A 15,624-nucleotide genomic window follows, 5' to 3' on the forward strand; every position below is an offset into this window, starting at 1 on the left:
AAGAGATAGAGCAAAATTGGACTCCTCAAAAGGGAGACCAGAAACAGGAAATTAGGGTGAGGGAGAGAATAGGAATTGTCAGGTAAAATACAGGATGCCTAGTTAACTCTGAATTTTAGATAAACAATGAATAATATTTTAGTATACATATATTGCGGGCAATATTTGGGATGTACTTATACTTAAAAAATTGTTATTTCTCTGAAATTCAAAGTTAACTAGACATCCTATATTTTGTTTATTTATTAATGTATTTTTCTAAATCTGGCAACCCTCAGTGGGATGGCACTAAGTTTGTTGAGTTCCTGCTTTGCCTCACTTCTCTGCTAGATGCTCTAATATACTGATTTGCTTCCTTTTCGCAGTTGGTAACAATCTGTATAAGCATATATCCTCCAAAATCTATGGTGGTCCTTTATCAAGCAGCTCAACATATTTAATGGGAGTTGAAAGAAAGAGAAATGAATTAATAGAAATCTTAGATGGTTTTGTAAGTATTGCTGTATACTTGTCTCCTCTTAAAAGCGATAAGAAATTCAGTAGCTAAAAACAATCAAACTCCAGCAGATGCTGAAGAACTCCCATAGCCTTTCGCAAGAGGAGATGCTCTGAAATAAACTAATTCATCACGCTGATGCTTCAGAAGCTGTGATTCAGAGCCCTCCAGCAATAATGAGACAACACATGCATGTGACATTAATATCCCTGAACAGTGGGGGTTGGCTGGAGAATATAATGCTACATTAAAATGTAAAAGGGGAGTTTTGTTAAGTGATCTTTCAGCAGGGATTGAGTGCTGACATGAGAACTGAGCTTCAATTTACAGCTAAAGATCACATTAAAAATACATTAAGATAATTACAATGAAGCTTATTGTAACTGTTATTATTTCATCTGATTTAAATGAACCGTGGCTTAATAAGAACCACCAAGTGGGCCAGTGTCTAAAATCTTCTGATTTCTCATGTTAATACTGAAATTTTTACTGACAAACAAAAGGCTACTATACTTAAAAGGCTCAGGACCAACAGGCCTGTTTTCCAATGAGCAGATGAAGCAATCACGTAAGGCCATCCCTCAAAAAAGCATTGAAGTCCCTCGTTCCCCTTCGACATGGCACCTCTGAGACACCAGTTTGCCTGCGGGTGTGGACACAGAGCCGGAAAGTGAAGGAACTGTCTTCCTTCTTGTCAACTGAAATGAGACTCGAGGGAAGCTGGCAAGGAAAGGTTATCTAATCATCCCTCCTTCATCATGTCCTTACCCAGCCATCCGTTCATTCCAGAACTTAGCCCTTCCATCCTAGTGGCAACTCGGCAATTTCTCCACCAGCAATCTGATTGGAAGGGGGTGCACTGATTTGAAGCTTGGTTTACCCAACAAGCACAAGGTGTTTTCTTAGAGCATGTCTAAGATCAATAAATACAGCTATACTTTATGCACACTTGCCATTTATTTTCTTTCTAAAAAATTATTTTTATTTGGATGGGCTTGGGTGGGTAGGATTGAAATTATGGGGATGGGTGTAGGAGGCTCACGCCCTATCTGAATGTATACACAGAGGGAAAGAGAGAGAGAGAGTGTGTGTGTGTGCTCTGCAGCTGGGAAAGCAAGTAAGAAGGGAGGTTGGAATAAAGGGAACCAAAGTCTAAGTCTGGCCCCATCAGAGCCTTGATTTGTCCCATTAGCAGAAACGATATTAAGCCATTCTCACACGAGATCATGGCATCTCAACTCTGATGTGGAAAAACTCCCTGTAACCTAGGGAACTCCTCCCTTGACATTGACACAAATTTATGTGAAAGGTGCTTAGATCGATATGATCAAGTTCATATGGAAACAAAGTACTGAGGCTACAGGTTATCATCTTGCTCTTGTTTGAAAGTCTGAAATGCTTCATCCTCCTTCTGTCCTACCTCAGTAGGGATTGTGGACATTATAGACCCCACCTGAAACTCGGTATTTTGAAATTGTCCACTTGGAAGAAATATTTAAAGTAAAATGTTCCTCTGGCTTAAGAACTCTGTTTTTCAAACAACTTTATTTTAAGTAACTGTTTTACCTAGAATCAGTGTGGGATAACAGAGAAGTCAAATGAATTCATTTCATTAATTCTCCATCGTTTAGGCTTTTCAAAAAGAAATAGCTTTGTAAGTTCTCTTAAATTACACAAAGAGCCACATATCAAAAAATCTGAAATAATGAAAAACTCAACATTAGGGGTAGATTTCAATACGTTTATCTAGCGCATATTCAAATATGCAAATGAATTAAGAATTTCCGTATAAAAGGTGAATTAATCACAGAGACAGTTTTCTTCTCCAATTATACTTTTGAACCTTTGAAACCTGAGTTACTACAGAAAATGTATGAGTCTATTAAATGAGGAAGAAATAACTAGTTAGTGGAGTAACAGTTCAGAGATTATTTTAGTAGTTTATCAGTCTGATCTAATCAAGAGAAAGAAAACACTGTAATTTGAACAAGGAAAGTTTAATATAAAGAATTATTAATTTAACAGGGGATTGGCTGGTAAGAAGAAAGAGAACTCTGAAGAGTATAGATAAACAGCAGATACTATGCCTAGGACTGAGATACAACATGCAAGGAAGAGTCTCCTACCCCCAGGGTGGAGAGCCTGACCTGGTCGGGAGGGCCCTGTCCTGGCTCACCAGATGGCAGAGAAGTCATATGCTGCTGTGCCAGCCACCAGTGGAACTTGGAACTTGCTGGAAGTCTTCCCTCCAGGGTAAGCTGTTTGGGGGGGTGAGGGGGTGGGGGTGGGGAGAGTACTGGAGTACACTGAAGTACTGCTAAAAACCACCTGAGGAGGGTGCCAGGAGACTCTGTGGGGCTAGTGTGCACTGTAGGAGCTGGGTGTTGGAGAAGTCACTTGCAGGAACCAGGAGTCTCTCCGGCACCCTCTTCTGACAAAACTTAACATTGTGCCAACTGGCAATGGAAAACCATTTAAAGGGGCTCAGATCCATTTCACAGAACTGGCACAAAGGATGATTTGGAGCTGGGAGACAATAAATCATTAACTGGCACAAATCTATTAAATTTTTTTTCTGATTCTACAAGTGTGGGAGGAACAGTGGAATTAAGAAAATTAACATTTCTAGAGACAACCATTGTTTTCATTTTAGATGACTCTGTATGGTCTTTTTCCCATGTATGTATATAATTTTTCCTTTTGAAAAAAAAAATTAGGCTATTATGCATGCTCTTTGTTTACCTGTCTTTTTGAGTTAACAGCCTATCACCTTTCCATGTCAATAAGTCTGCATCTACATCACTATTTTTAAAGGTTGGGTCAACTAATTTTATGGAAGCACCATAATTGAACAAATTCTCTATTATCTTGTTGGATATATAGGTTGTTTTTAATTTTTCACCATTATAAACAGTGCTGCTATGGACAGTCTTATAGCCAAATCTTTAACTTAATTTATGTCTTTAGCTTAAATTCCTGGGAGCAGAATTCTTGGGACAAAAGATACATGTATTTTAAGGTTTTTTTGTTGCTAATTGCCGAATTGCCTATAAAAGTTTCATAACAATTTGCATTTGTACCAGTAATGGGTGAGAGTATGTATTTTCTTCTACTTTAACACTGGATATTATTATTCAAAAAACAATCTTTGCTAATTTGAGAGGCAAAAATTCCATCTCACTTGAATTTTGCATTTCTTTGACTACTAGTAAATAGAATTTTTTTTCATGTTTATTGCCCATTTGAACATGTTTTTCTTTTTTATATGTCAAAGTCCTTTGTTTATTTTCCTGTTGGGGTTCACATCTTTAGAGAGAATAGATTCTTTCATAAAATATAAATAAATCTGAAACAAAGGTACAATTCATGTTTCTGGAGTATTTCACCTTTTTTACAATGTCCCCTAAAATATTCAAATTGTATTTAGGAGAAAAGTCTTCTAATTAAACATAAACTAATTGTAGCTGAAACTGTTAATAAAATATTCTTATTTTTATATAGCTACATCCAATATTAACATATCTGCTTCAGATTTCCCAAGACTTCATACCCAATTCTGCTCTCGTGATAATTAGATGCTGGTGGAAACTGAATTTCCAGAACTGATGAAACATCAATGAAAGGTCTTTGAATACCAGAAAAAATGCCAACAGGAGTGCCTTCCTCAAGGTCTTGAAAATCAATAAGTCATTGGTGATAGTGGTTGATTTTGCTTAATTTTCTATTTCACTAAAATGAATTTTTATTGTCATTTAGTGACAAATGTTTTTTTATTCTATGTTTTTAAAATTTTTTTGGATATAGTTAATAGTTAATTAAAAAAAAAAAAAAGAAAAAAAAAATATGCAGAGCCCCCCTGAGGAGCTGGGGGAGAATGCAGGGGTGTTGGGTTTCCCCACCTTGATGGTTGCTGATGTGCTCAAAGACATTGGGGACTGGTGGTTTGATGGGCTGAGCCCTCTATCACGGGACTTGCCCTTGGGAAGACTGTTACTGCAAAGGAGAGCCTAGGCCTGCTTATAATTGTGCCTAAGTATCTCCTCCTGAATGCCTCTTTGTTGCTCAGATGTGGCCCTCTCTCTCTAGCTAAGCCAACTTGGCAGGTGAAATCACTGCCTTCTCCGCTACGTGGGATCTGACACCCAGGGGTGTATATATCCCTGGCAACGTGGACTATGACTCCCGGGGAGGAATTTAGACCTGGCATCGTGGGATGGAGAACATCTTCTTGACCAAAAGGAGGATGTGAAATGAAATGAAATAAGCTTCAGTGGCTGAGAGATTCCACAAGGAGCCGAGAAGTCACTCTGGTGGGCACTCTTACTCACCATATAGATAACCCTTTTTAGGTTCTAGTGAATTGGAATAGCTAGCAGTAAATACCTGAAACTACCAAACTACAACCCAGAACCCTTGAATCTTGAAGACAATTGTATAGTAATGTAGTTTATGTGGGGGTGACACTATGATTGGGAAAGCCATGTGGATCACACTCCGCTTTGTCCAGTGTGGATGGATGAGTAGAAAAACGGGGGTGGGGGGGTGGGGGGGGTGGAAAGCACCCAGTGTTCTTTTTTACTTTAATTGTTCTTTTTCACTTTAATTTCTATTCTTATTATTTTTGTGTGTGTGGTAATGAAAATGTTCAAAAATTAATTTTTGTGATGAACACACAAGTATATAATGGTACTGTGAACAATTGATTGTATGCTTTGTATGACTGTATGGTATGTGACTATATCCCAATAAAATTGAATAAAAAAAAAAGACATGGGGGGAACCTATAGATTAAAAGAAACCAAAAAGACATGCTGAAAAGAAAAAAAAAGAAAAACAGGCAAAGCTAAATTATAGCATTTAGAGATGAATGTTTGGGTGATAAAACTAAAAAGAAAATATAAGGACACGATACCATAAAAGCCAGAAAGTGATTTTTTGAGGGGTGGGGAGGTGTGAGCTGGGATTGTATTTGAGAGGGAACTCTGGAGGGCTTATGGGGTGGCTAAGAAGTTTCCTTTCATGGGAGGAGGGAGGTGATTATAGGGTATTCATGTAATGATAATTCATTAGTTTTATGTCATTCTGTGTATTATTTTAACAATAAAACTTTTTTTTAAGTTTTGTTTAAGGAACATAGTAACATATGCAAATGTTAATAATGGGGAAAACTTGGGGGGTATATGGGAATGCTGTACTTTCTGCATGATTTTTTTCTGTAAATCTACAAGTACTCTAATAAAAAATATAAAATATATTTGTGTCATAAATGAAGCAAGATAGTATACAAGTGGTCTCAGGGTTGCCACCTTGAGTTGCCTTTAGGGATTGCAGGCTTCTCTCATATTGCTCAGTAAGATTAAAAAATTATTAAAATCTCCATTTTAAAGGCAATTTACTTCATTTTTTAATTCATAAGAGAGATGCATGCAAATGATAAAAATTCAAATAGTGCAGAAGGATATAAAAGTGAATATTTCGATTTCTTCTCCCTCATCTCCATCCCTAGTCCCATCCCACAGAAGTTTTCACCATCTAGTTTGAATGTACATTGCCATTTAGCTTTAAAACATATCCTATAGCCCAGTTTCTTCATTTAGAAAAAAACATCTACTGACTTTCTACTATAAAAAATGGAAAATGTATTCCTGTTCACACTATCTCTTATCCTCTACAACTCCTGAATTTTGTTACTTAATTTTATTTCTTCCCTTTGTAACTTTAAATACTATAGTTAAAGCACTGCATATTGATTTAGCTCTGCATCTACTTATTCCCTGGAAAGAAGATAGGGACATTAGAAATTCCAGTTAATTTACACTTCCATTGAACTTGCTTCCTCTATCCCACATTTTGGTAATTTTTTAATTTTTACCTTGCCATGGTGAATAATAACTAAATCTTCCATACGTGTGTCTTGGTTGATTCTAAAAGTTAAAGACCAAAAAACAGCATCTGTAGTTATATAAGGATTATTCAGGACAGAACAAAATTGTGTGAATAGATCCAAAGGGAAAAATAATCATACGCCTCTTTATTTGGTTTTCTTTTTGCTTACTAATCAAGAAAGTCTGTAACAGCACATATAAGCCAAATGTCATTAGAAATGAAACTTCTCCACAATTAGTGGTTTCAAGCTCTTTTATTCGTATCTCTTTACAGCTCATGAAATGCATTATAATTTATCAGCTTAAATATCTGTCCATTTGCAAGCCAAATGGCTTAAGTCTCCCTCCACCCCTCACCCTGGGGGGTGGGGGTGGGTTATGTCATAGACTTGTTTGAATATAAAATGAAGGCTATGGTTACTTTCCCCAGAAAAATGAACTTACACACACAAAATTTGGGGTATGGTTCCTTCACAGATCTCCTCCTGGGCTCTAAAGGAAAGCTCTTGGTCCTAAACAGTGTTTGTCTCCAGGGCAGAGACTCTTTTTTTTTTTTCCCCTTGTATGTATTTCTAGCACCTGTCCAAGAGATGGCAGTCAATAGTCAATTATTCCCACTATCTTCAGTTTGGATTTCCATAATCTCCTCTTAAAATAGAAAAGTTCACTTTCATCTCTCCAGTATCTGTTTTTGTGGAATCTACTTGGTAATGTAATCAACTGATACTTGGAAGTGGCTTTAAAAATTACTAGTTTTTAATGATACCCAGGCTGAAATGTTTAGGGATGAAGCAGACTGATGTCTGAAACTTTGAAATGCATCAAAACATAAGATATATTGATGGGTGGGTAGATAGATACATACGTGATAAAGCAAATATAGCAAAATGTTAATCCTAGAATCTGGGTAGGGCGCACAAGGGTGTTCACTGCACAGTTCTTTCAACTTTTCTAAATGTTTGAAAATTTTCATAACATGTTGAAAAAAATGACTAGTTTTGTTCAAGCAGTAGTACATTCGACTTTCAGTTCCTGGAAGATATAAATCGATCATTCCTTCTGTCTGCTGAGCTCTTTGGAAAATCAGAACAGTTCCTACAAGTACACTCTAAACCGGCACTTTAGGTTTCCTTTAGTAGAAAGGAAATCTGGACAATTTACCAAATACAAGTGAGATAGCTCAAAATAGGTTATTACTACGTAATACAAAATGACGCATTCATTTACACAGATTTCGGAAGAGGGTTATCAAACAGGAGAGGAAGGGAATGATTTTTGTGGTTGCAACGTCATTGGTTATCTAGTGGTGAAGAGTTTGACTGACTGCAACCGCAAGTAAACTATCTCAGTTTTCCTCTTTAGGGTCCAAGGAATATAACAAGCAAAATGACGCCCTTTCTCATTCCTGAGAAACACATTACTATTAGATAGCAAAGGTGGAAGCAGCTATGGAGGGGCACAGTATAGCGTACAGGCACCGGAGACAGGGTGCTTGGGTCTGAATCCTACCTAGCACGGCACTATGAAATCGAGAGAATAATGATCTCTACATCATAGGTTTATTATAAGATAAAATGGAAGAGCAGCAACTATTCAATATTATTGCCCATCCATCATAATTGTGGCTGGACATGAAGGAGATTCGACCAGCTGTCTCAAAAAGTCTTTTCCGTCTAGACTTCTATGGTAGGGTCCGGGACAAATAATTCAGCTCTGATCCACATCTCTTCAGAAGAGCGATCGCTCAGAAGCCCAATTCTTGAAATCCTCAAATCTCGAATCACCAAGGAAACTATCAATCCTGCGCATGCCCAAGAGTTCTCGCTCGCCCCGCCTTTGGCGTAGAAAGGCTTGTTCCATTCCTAAGGGAAGATGACGGGGGGTCTTGGAAGCTTGGTCCCGGAAGCTCAGGTGCGTTACTAATAGTGCAAGCGTTTCACCACACGAATAATACCCTGTGATTCTTCTTCTTCTTTCTGATGGTTTGCAACAGGCCTCTGAAAACAGTGACCGTCCTTCCTCCCCCTCTCACCTGGGGACTTTAGGGCTGGCCGGCGTGAGGGCCAGGTACGGAAGCCCACAGGGCACCCCCCGGTCGGGACCCCGCCTCCGGGCTTCCCTCAGGTCCCCCACCCGGTGGCGTCCCCAGGCGGCTCCTCCTCCTCTCTGGCCGCCGGCTCCGGGCGCGGGGGACGTCAGAGCTGCCAGCGTGGAAACCGCGGCAGGGCGCGGGAGGCGGAAGTAGCTTCCGGGACCGCCGAGCCACCATCGGGATCCGCCGACCGCGTCAGCCATGGACGCGTCCCTCGAGAAGGTCCGTACAGGGAGGGAGGGTGGCGCTGCAGCCCGGGGTCCCCGCCTCCACGGCGGACTGTCTTCTCGTAGCGAGTTGCCATTGTGACTAGGAGAGAGGGCCGGGGGCTAATGGGTCCGCCTGCGGAGGCCTGGCCGCGAGGGCGTCCGATTCGGTGCCCGAGGCTTTGGTCTGATCCTGTCACCGGGCCGAGGGCCGCTAGGGCCTAGAAGGGCCGGGTCGGGTTGGGTTCTGCCCGGGGCCGCGAGGGGCCTGCAGGCAAGGGCCGCGGGGCCGACCTAGGTCCCTGACAGGGTTCCGTGAGGGGCCGGCCTGAGATCCGCTTGTCCTTTTGGGTGTCAGGAGCTAACAGTTTGCGGCCCCAGGAAGCCCCTGGAAGAAGCCCCTAGTTATTTCGGAACCAATTACAAACCTGTAGGTCTCCAAAGTTGGGAAGAAAAATGTTAAAGCAGTGGTTTCCCAACTTCAGCGTGAATAGGAATCTTCTGGGGCCCTTGGTAAAAATCCAGATTTTCAGCCCTCCCTTCAGAGCCTCTTGCCGGGGGCGGGACCCGGATCTCCGTGTTTAACAAGTTCCGCAGATGATTCTGATGCTGTAGCTTCTGATCACCGGTTAAAAACCTCTGGGGTCCAGAAAGGGGTGGGTATTCTTCAGATCTTGAATTTGGTTTCGGGCATCACAGCTGCGCCACAGCTTCCTAACTCCCCCATTACGATAGAGGGAATCCACTGTAGCAGCGCCTACCTCTTGTTTCCCCTTGGGGAACAGCAGCGTGATAAACCTGGCTGACTGCTCTGGTATGCGGAATGGATTCTAATTGTCCCGAATTTAAGGCTTGTAAATGAGAACAGTGGTTGGATTTCTTGATGTGTTCCTATCTATGGTAACTGACATTCTCCCTTCCCTCAAACTCCTTCTGCCTGTTCAAGCTTGGGGTTCTGCTTCTCCACTTTGCTCTAGACCCAGTTTCTCATACGTGTGGAATTCAGGAGCAATGCTAGTGTTCTTAGTCTGCTTCGTTTTTAATTTTGAACTGGCAGAAATAACATTTTGCCATTTTTCAATGCAGTAGATTCTATATATTTGTTCATTTGTCACTGGGGAAAGGAGTAATTGTACAAGTGCCCCCAGATGTCTTCACGAGTACACGATGGAATATCTTCCACCTGGGTGGTTTAGCATAAGTTGAGTGGAAGGCAGTCAAGAAAAGAAAAATCTATTTTTTTGAGCTGCCTCTTTGATGAATGTCCCATGTTTTCCTGGCGAGAAATCAAGTCTTTTCAGGCTTTTGATTAGCACAGAGTCTACTTTTGGTACTTTGAGTTTCAGTCTACATCAGTAGTTCTCAACCGGGGAACGATTTTATTTCCCAGAGGACATTTGGCAACCACTGGAGATATTTTTGATTGCCACAACTGGGAGAGAGGCGGGGTTAGGGCAGGGTGGCACCTACTGGGTGGAGGCCAGGGATTCTGCTAAACATTCTACAATGCACAGGACAGTCCCCCACAACAGAGAATTATCCTGCTCAGAATGTCAATAGTGCTGAGGCTGGGAAACCTTGCTCTGAATCATGTGTGTAATACCAGTCTGAATACAAATGATGATGCTAAAAATGGCCCTTCAGTTTGTTTCCTTTCCAGTTTCTTAAGGTGGGGTGGGCTTTGTGTCATTTCAGTTAGATACCTAAAGAACTAGGGTGATCTTTCCTCCAAGAATAGTTTCTTATAGACAAATCTGCAAGACAGAGTGGGCTGGAATCTGGCATTAAACATTACTTTTTTTGGCATTTGATTAGATTACAGTGGGTGCTCCTAAGTGTTAATTGATAATAAAAGATCTTCAACTCTTCAAATGAAGATTTGAAGAAATACTGAAACTCCAGCATGCTGAACACTGGAGCCCTCACGAAAATTGCAGTGATCTTTTAGGAATTCAGAACATGTGGGCTGGAAGTCTCTGCTGAAAGCCAGTGTGAAAATTCTGAATGTAACTTTTTCAGAACAGGACTGCATCTTATTTTTATATTTCCTAAAGTAATAAAGAGGCTTGTGTGTAATAAACAATTTCTGTTGTGCTAAGTGGGCAGAAAAGAAAAAGCATTGCCATAATGTGATGTTGAGGACTTTGGGTTCTGAAAAGTAGTTTGAATAAAAGTAAACACAATATTCTGTTTCCTTGAGGATTAGACCATTCTGGGTTAAATTCTACTTTGCTAATATTAATTTGAGAACTATTTCAGCAATTCTGAATGATCCCATTTAAACTGATCCTTGCGTAATTTATACTGCCTCAGGAAACAGTGTTATTTGATACCCATCTTCTAAAATTTCAAGTAATATCTCTCACTCTAAAATGTAATGTGCTATTATCATTTAGTAGAAACACTCAGTACATGTTCTTTGGTCAATATATGATTCTCTGCAGACCTTCAACAACAGCCTTTTTTTGTTTTTGTTTTTGGTCTTGATTTGCTTTTCTTTCACACAGTATCAGTTTTCTTGTATCTGAAATTAGTGACATCTCAAGAAACCAGATAGGTTAATTGAGGGAACAAAATTTCAAACAGGGAGGGGAGTGGGGGCTTCAGTCCTCCAGTGCAGTATATCTAAGACCTTGTAAAAGTTTGGGTAATCAGATAAATTACTCATATCATCTTGTCTCATAGTGTTTACTTTTGTTAATTTCAAGTAAGAAAATGCTGCAGGTAGTAATTACTCTGATGATGATCTTAATAAGTTGTTCATGTACACTTTTTAATAAAATTCTGCTACTTTAAACTTGTAAAGCAGCCTAGGCCTTTTTCATTTTGTGCAGAAAATCTCATTCTTCCTGGGTATTACGTTTAGACAAGGTGTGCTGCAATTTGTTTTTCATTTACTTCAATTCCATCCTTAAGTAAACTTAGAGCAGAGTTTCTCAACCTTGGCCCTACAGACATTTTGGGGCCAAATAATTCTTTGTTGTGCCTTGTAGAATGTTAAGCAGCCTCTTTGGCCTCTAGGTACCAGTAGGATCCCCTTCCTCCCCAATTGTGATACCCCAAAATGACATTAGACATTGCCAGATGATCCCTGGAGTGGGAGGCAAAATTACTCCTGGTTGAGAATCACTGACTTAAAGCATCTAGAGCTATGCTGTCCAGTATGGTAGCCATTGGGCCACATTTGGCTACTTACATTTTGATAATTAAAATAATTAAAATAAAATAATAATTAAAATTATAAATTCAGTTCCTTAGACACACTAGCCACATTTCAAGTGTTCAACGGTCATGTATAGCTTGTTGCTACCATTTTGGACAACATAGATATAGAACATTTCTTTCAACACAGAAAATTCTATTGGATGGGGCTAAAAAGCTAGACACAATGTAACTTATTTGTTGTTATGTTGAATTCTCGTCTCTGAAAGGGGCAACTTTCACTCTGTTTCTGACCTAAATAATTACAACTCAGCCTATTTTGAATTCTTGTACTCCTACTGAGCTAAGTTTCCCCTTCGGGCCTGTTTGGAGAATTCTTTATCGCCTTCCTGTTATACTCAAAGTTTATAAAGGGCAGCAGGAGCAGCATGAAGGGAACATTCCTGATCACTGCTTACTGATGGGGACTGCCAGAATTTCTATTCCTGCACTCCACTTAAAAAGTGCAAGAAAAGAACCCTAGTAGCCAAGCTTGAAATGACCAATTTGTGCCTATGACTACTTTGTGCTTATGCGTTTGTAGATATCACTCTTTTGTATAAGACAGGAAGACTTCTGTGAAGAGTTGATGGGCCGATCCTTACATATTCACCTAGGTGATGATTTTGCATACAGGTATCTGGTGGCTGTGGTGGTAAATGATTATTGAATGCTAGGTGTCAGGGAACACTAATGGGATTTAGCCATGGTACAGAGTTCCTGATCCTAAAAGTTTATGGCCTCAGTGATTCTTGATTTACTCCAGGTTGTAGAAGTAGTTAGTAGCAGAGCTGTTGGTGGTTCTCAGCCCCATGTTTGTTCCGCTAGCTATACTAGATCCTGTAGAATTATGACTTATAATTATAGGTAAGGATAGTTTGAGATTAATGTCATCTGTTTTTACCTAAAGCAGAAACCTGTTTGGTATCAGTCACAACCTAGTGCTGAGTGCTGAGGGGGACATAAGGTGAATACTGCATGATCTCTCCAGGAGGTTACGTTCTAGTAAGGGCATTCGTTTTTAGACAAATCCTTATACAGCAAGGGGGTAAAGAGTATCACAGATATTAAGAAACAAGCAGGGAACATATGGAGTAAGTGACCAGGAAAGATTTTATGTAAGAGACTTTCTCTTTAGGATAGAATATTTAGTTCAGAATTAGGCTTTCTAAAGTGTATGTGTGTATTTAGTATAAATGTAAGGTAGATTCTTACTTTATAATTGAGCCTCATGTTATTGCTGATAGCACACAAATCAAGGGAAAAGAACACCATTTCTCCTTAAAATTTTTTTTTTTTAATTAGAGAAGTAGATTTACAGAAAAATCATGTAAAAAATACAGCGTTCCCATGTATCTCCCTATTGTTATCACTTTGCTTTACTATGGTACCTTTGTTACAATTGATGAAAGAATATTAAAATTGTATATTAACTATAGTCCATAGTTTACATTAGGGTGTATTTTTTCGCCATATACCACCCTACTATTAATACCTTGCATTGGAGTGGTACATTTGTTATAATTCATAAAAGAACATTTTTATAATTGTGCTATTAACTATAGTCTATATCATTTACACTAGGTTTCGCTGTTGTACAGTCCTGTGTTTTATCCTTTAATTTTTATTCTATTAATGTATATGACCTAAAACTTCCCCTTTTAATCACATTTGCATATATAATTCAGTGCTGTTGATTATACTCACAATATTGTGCTACCATTACTACCCTCCAATTCCAAAACTTTACAATCAACTTAAATAGAAATTCTGTACTAATTAAGCCCCATTCCCTACCCCCAACTCAGTCCTTGGTAATCTATACTCTAGATTCTAACTCTGTGGTTTGCTTATTCTAATTATTTCATATCAGTGAGATAATACAATATTTGTCCTTTTGTGTCTGGCTTATTTCACCCAACATGGATATATCTTCAAGGTTCATCCATATTGTCACATGTATCAGAATTTCACTCCTTTTTATGGCTGAATAGTATCCCATTTTGTGGATATACCATACCCACATTTTGTTTATCCATTCATCAGTTGATGGACACTTGGGTTGTTTCCATCTTTTGACAATTGTGAATAATGCCACATTGGTGTGCAAATGTTTGTTTAAGTTCCTGCTTTCTATTCTTTTGGGTATATGCCTAGAACAGGGATTGCCGGTCATATGGTAATTCTATACTTAGTTTTCTGAGGAACTGCAGAACTTTTCCACCATGGCTGCACCATTTAACATTCCCACCAGCAATGAAGGAGTGTTCCTATTTCTCCACAACTTCTCCAACACTTGTAATTTTCTGTTTTTTTAATAGTAGCCATTCTGGTGGGTGTGAAATGGTCTCTCATTGTGGTTTTGATATGCATTTCCCTAGGGGTTAATAATGTTGAACATCTTTTCATGTGCTTTTTAGGCATCTGTACGTCGTCTTTGGAGAAATGTCTATTCAAGTCTTTTGCCCATTTTTAAATTGGGTTGTTTATCTTTTTATTGTTGAGTTATAGGAATTCTCTATATAGTCTTGATATTAAACCATTATAGGATATGTGGTTTCCAAATACTTGCTCCTGTTGAATGGGTTGTCTTTTCACTCACCTATAAAGTCCTTTGTTGCACAAAAGTTTTTAATTTTTATGAGGTCCCATTTATCTATTTTTTCTTTTGTTGCTTGTGTTCTGGGAGTAAAGTCTAAGAAACCATCGCCTATTGCAAGATCCTAAAGATGCTTCCCTACGTTTTCTTCTAGGAGTTTTATTGTTCTGGTTCTTATATTTAGGTCTTTGACCCATTTTGAATTAATGTTTGTGTATGGTTTCAGATAGGAGTCCTCCTTCATTGTATTGCATATGGATGTCCAGTACTCTCAGCACCATTTATTGAAGAGTATTCTTTCCTGCTTGAGTGGATTTGACAGCCTTGCTAAAAATCAGTTGGTTACAGATGTGAGGGTCTATTTTTGAACTTTCAATTTGATTCCCATAGTCTATGTATCTATTCTTTTGCAAATACCGTGCTCTTTTGACCGCAGTAGCTTTGTAATAAGCTTTAAAGTCAGGAAGTGACTTTAAAAGATGGTTTTGGCTATTCATGGCCCCTTACCTTTCCAAATAAGTTTGATAGTTGGTACTGCAAAGTAGGCTGTTGGAATTTTTATTAGGATTATGTTGAATCTCTAAATCATTTTGGGTAGAATTGTGATCTTAACAATATTTAATCTTCCAGTCCATGAACATGGACTGTCCTCCCATTTGTTTAGATCTTCCTTGATTGCTTTTAGCAAATTTTAACACCCTTGGTTAAATTTATTCCTAGATATTTGATACTTTCAGTTGCTGTTGTAAATGGAATTTTTTTCTTGATTTCCTCCTCAGATTTCCCATTACTAGTGTAGAGAAACACTACTGATTTTTGCATGTTGATCTTATACCCTGCCACCTTGCTGAACTTGTTTATTAGCTCTGGTAGCTTTGTTGTAGATCTTTTGGGATTTCTCATATGTAAGATCATACCATCTGCAAACAGTGAAAGTTTTACTTCTTCCTTTTCAATTTGGATGCCTTTTATTTCTTTTTCTGCCTAACTTCTCTGGCTGGAACTTCCAGAACAATGTTGAATAACCATGGTGACAGTGGACATCCTTGTCCTCCAGATCTTAGAGGAAAAGCTTTCAGTCTTTCACCATTGAGTATGATGTTAGCTGTGGGTTTTTCATATTTGCCCTTTATCATGTTGAAGAA

General features: G+C 39.0%; 1 protein-coding gene across 4 annotated transcripts in view; it reads left to right on the forward strand.

Moving 5' to 3' along the window:
- The first annotated feature begins 8,460 nt into the window (after positions 1-8,460).
- Positions 8,461-15,624, forward strand: part of PDXDC1 (pyridoxal dependent decarboxylase domain containing 1) — an 84,165-nt gene continuing 77,001 nt past the window's right edge. Inside the window, exon 1 of one of the 4 annotated variants that reach the window (XM_037814138.1) lies at positions 8,461-8,695. Coding sequence is in view for 2 of the 4 variants with exons in the window: in XM_037814140.1 (XP_037670068.1) it covers positions 8,675-8,695 (21 nt within the window). In the remaining 2 variants the exon portion in view is untranslated. Of the gene's footprint in view, positions 8,696-8,815; positions 9,336-15,624 lie in introns of those variants that run through there. The other 3 variants (XM_037814140.1, XM_037814136.1, XM_037814137.1) reach the window with 3 other exon arrangements.

The sequence above is a fragment of the Choloepus didactylus genome, chromosome 21, assembly GCF_015220235.1.
Source record: "Choloepus didactylus isolate mChoDid1 chromosome 21, mChoDid1.pri, whole genome shotgun sequence".
NCBI classification, from domain to species: domain Eukaryota; kingdom Metazoa; phylum Chordata; class Mammalia; order Pilosa; family Megalonychidae; genus Choloepus; species Choloepus didactylus.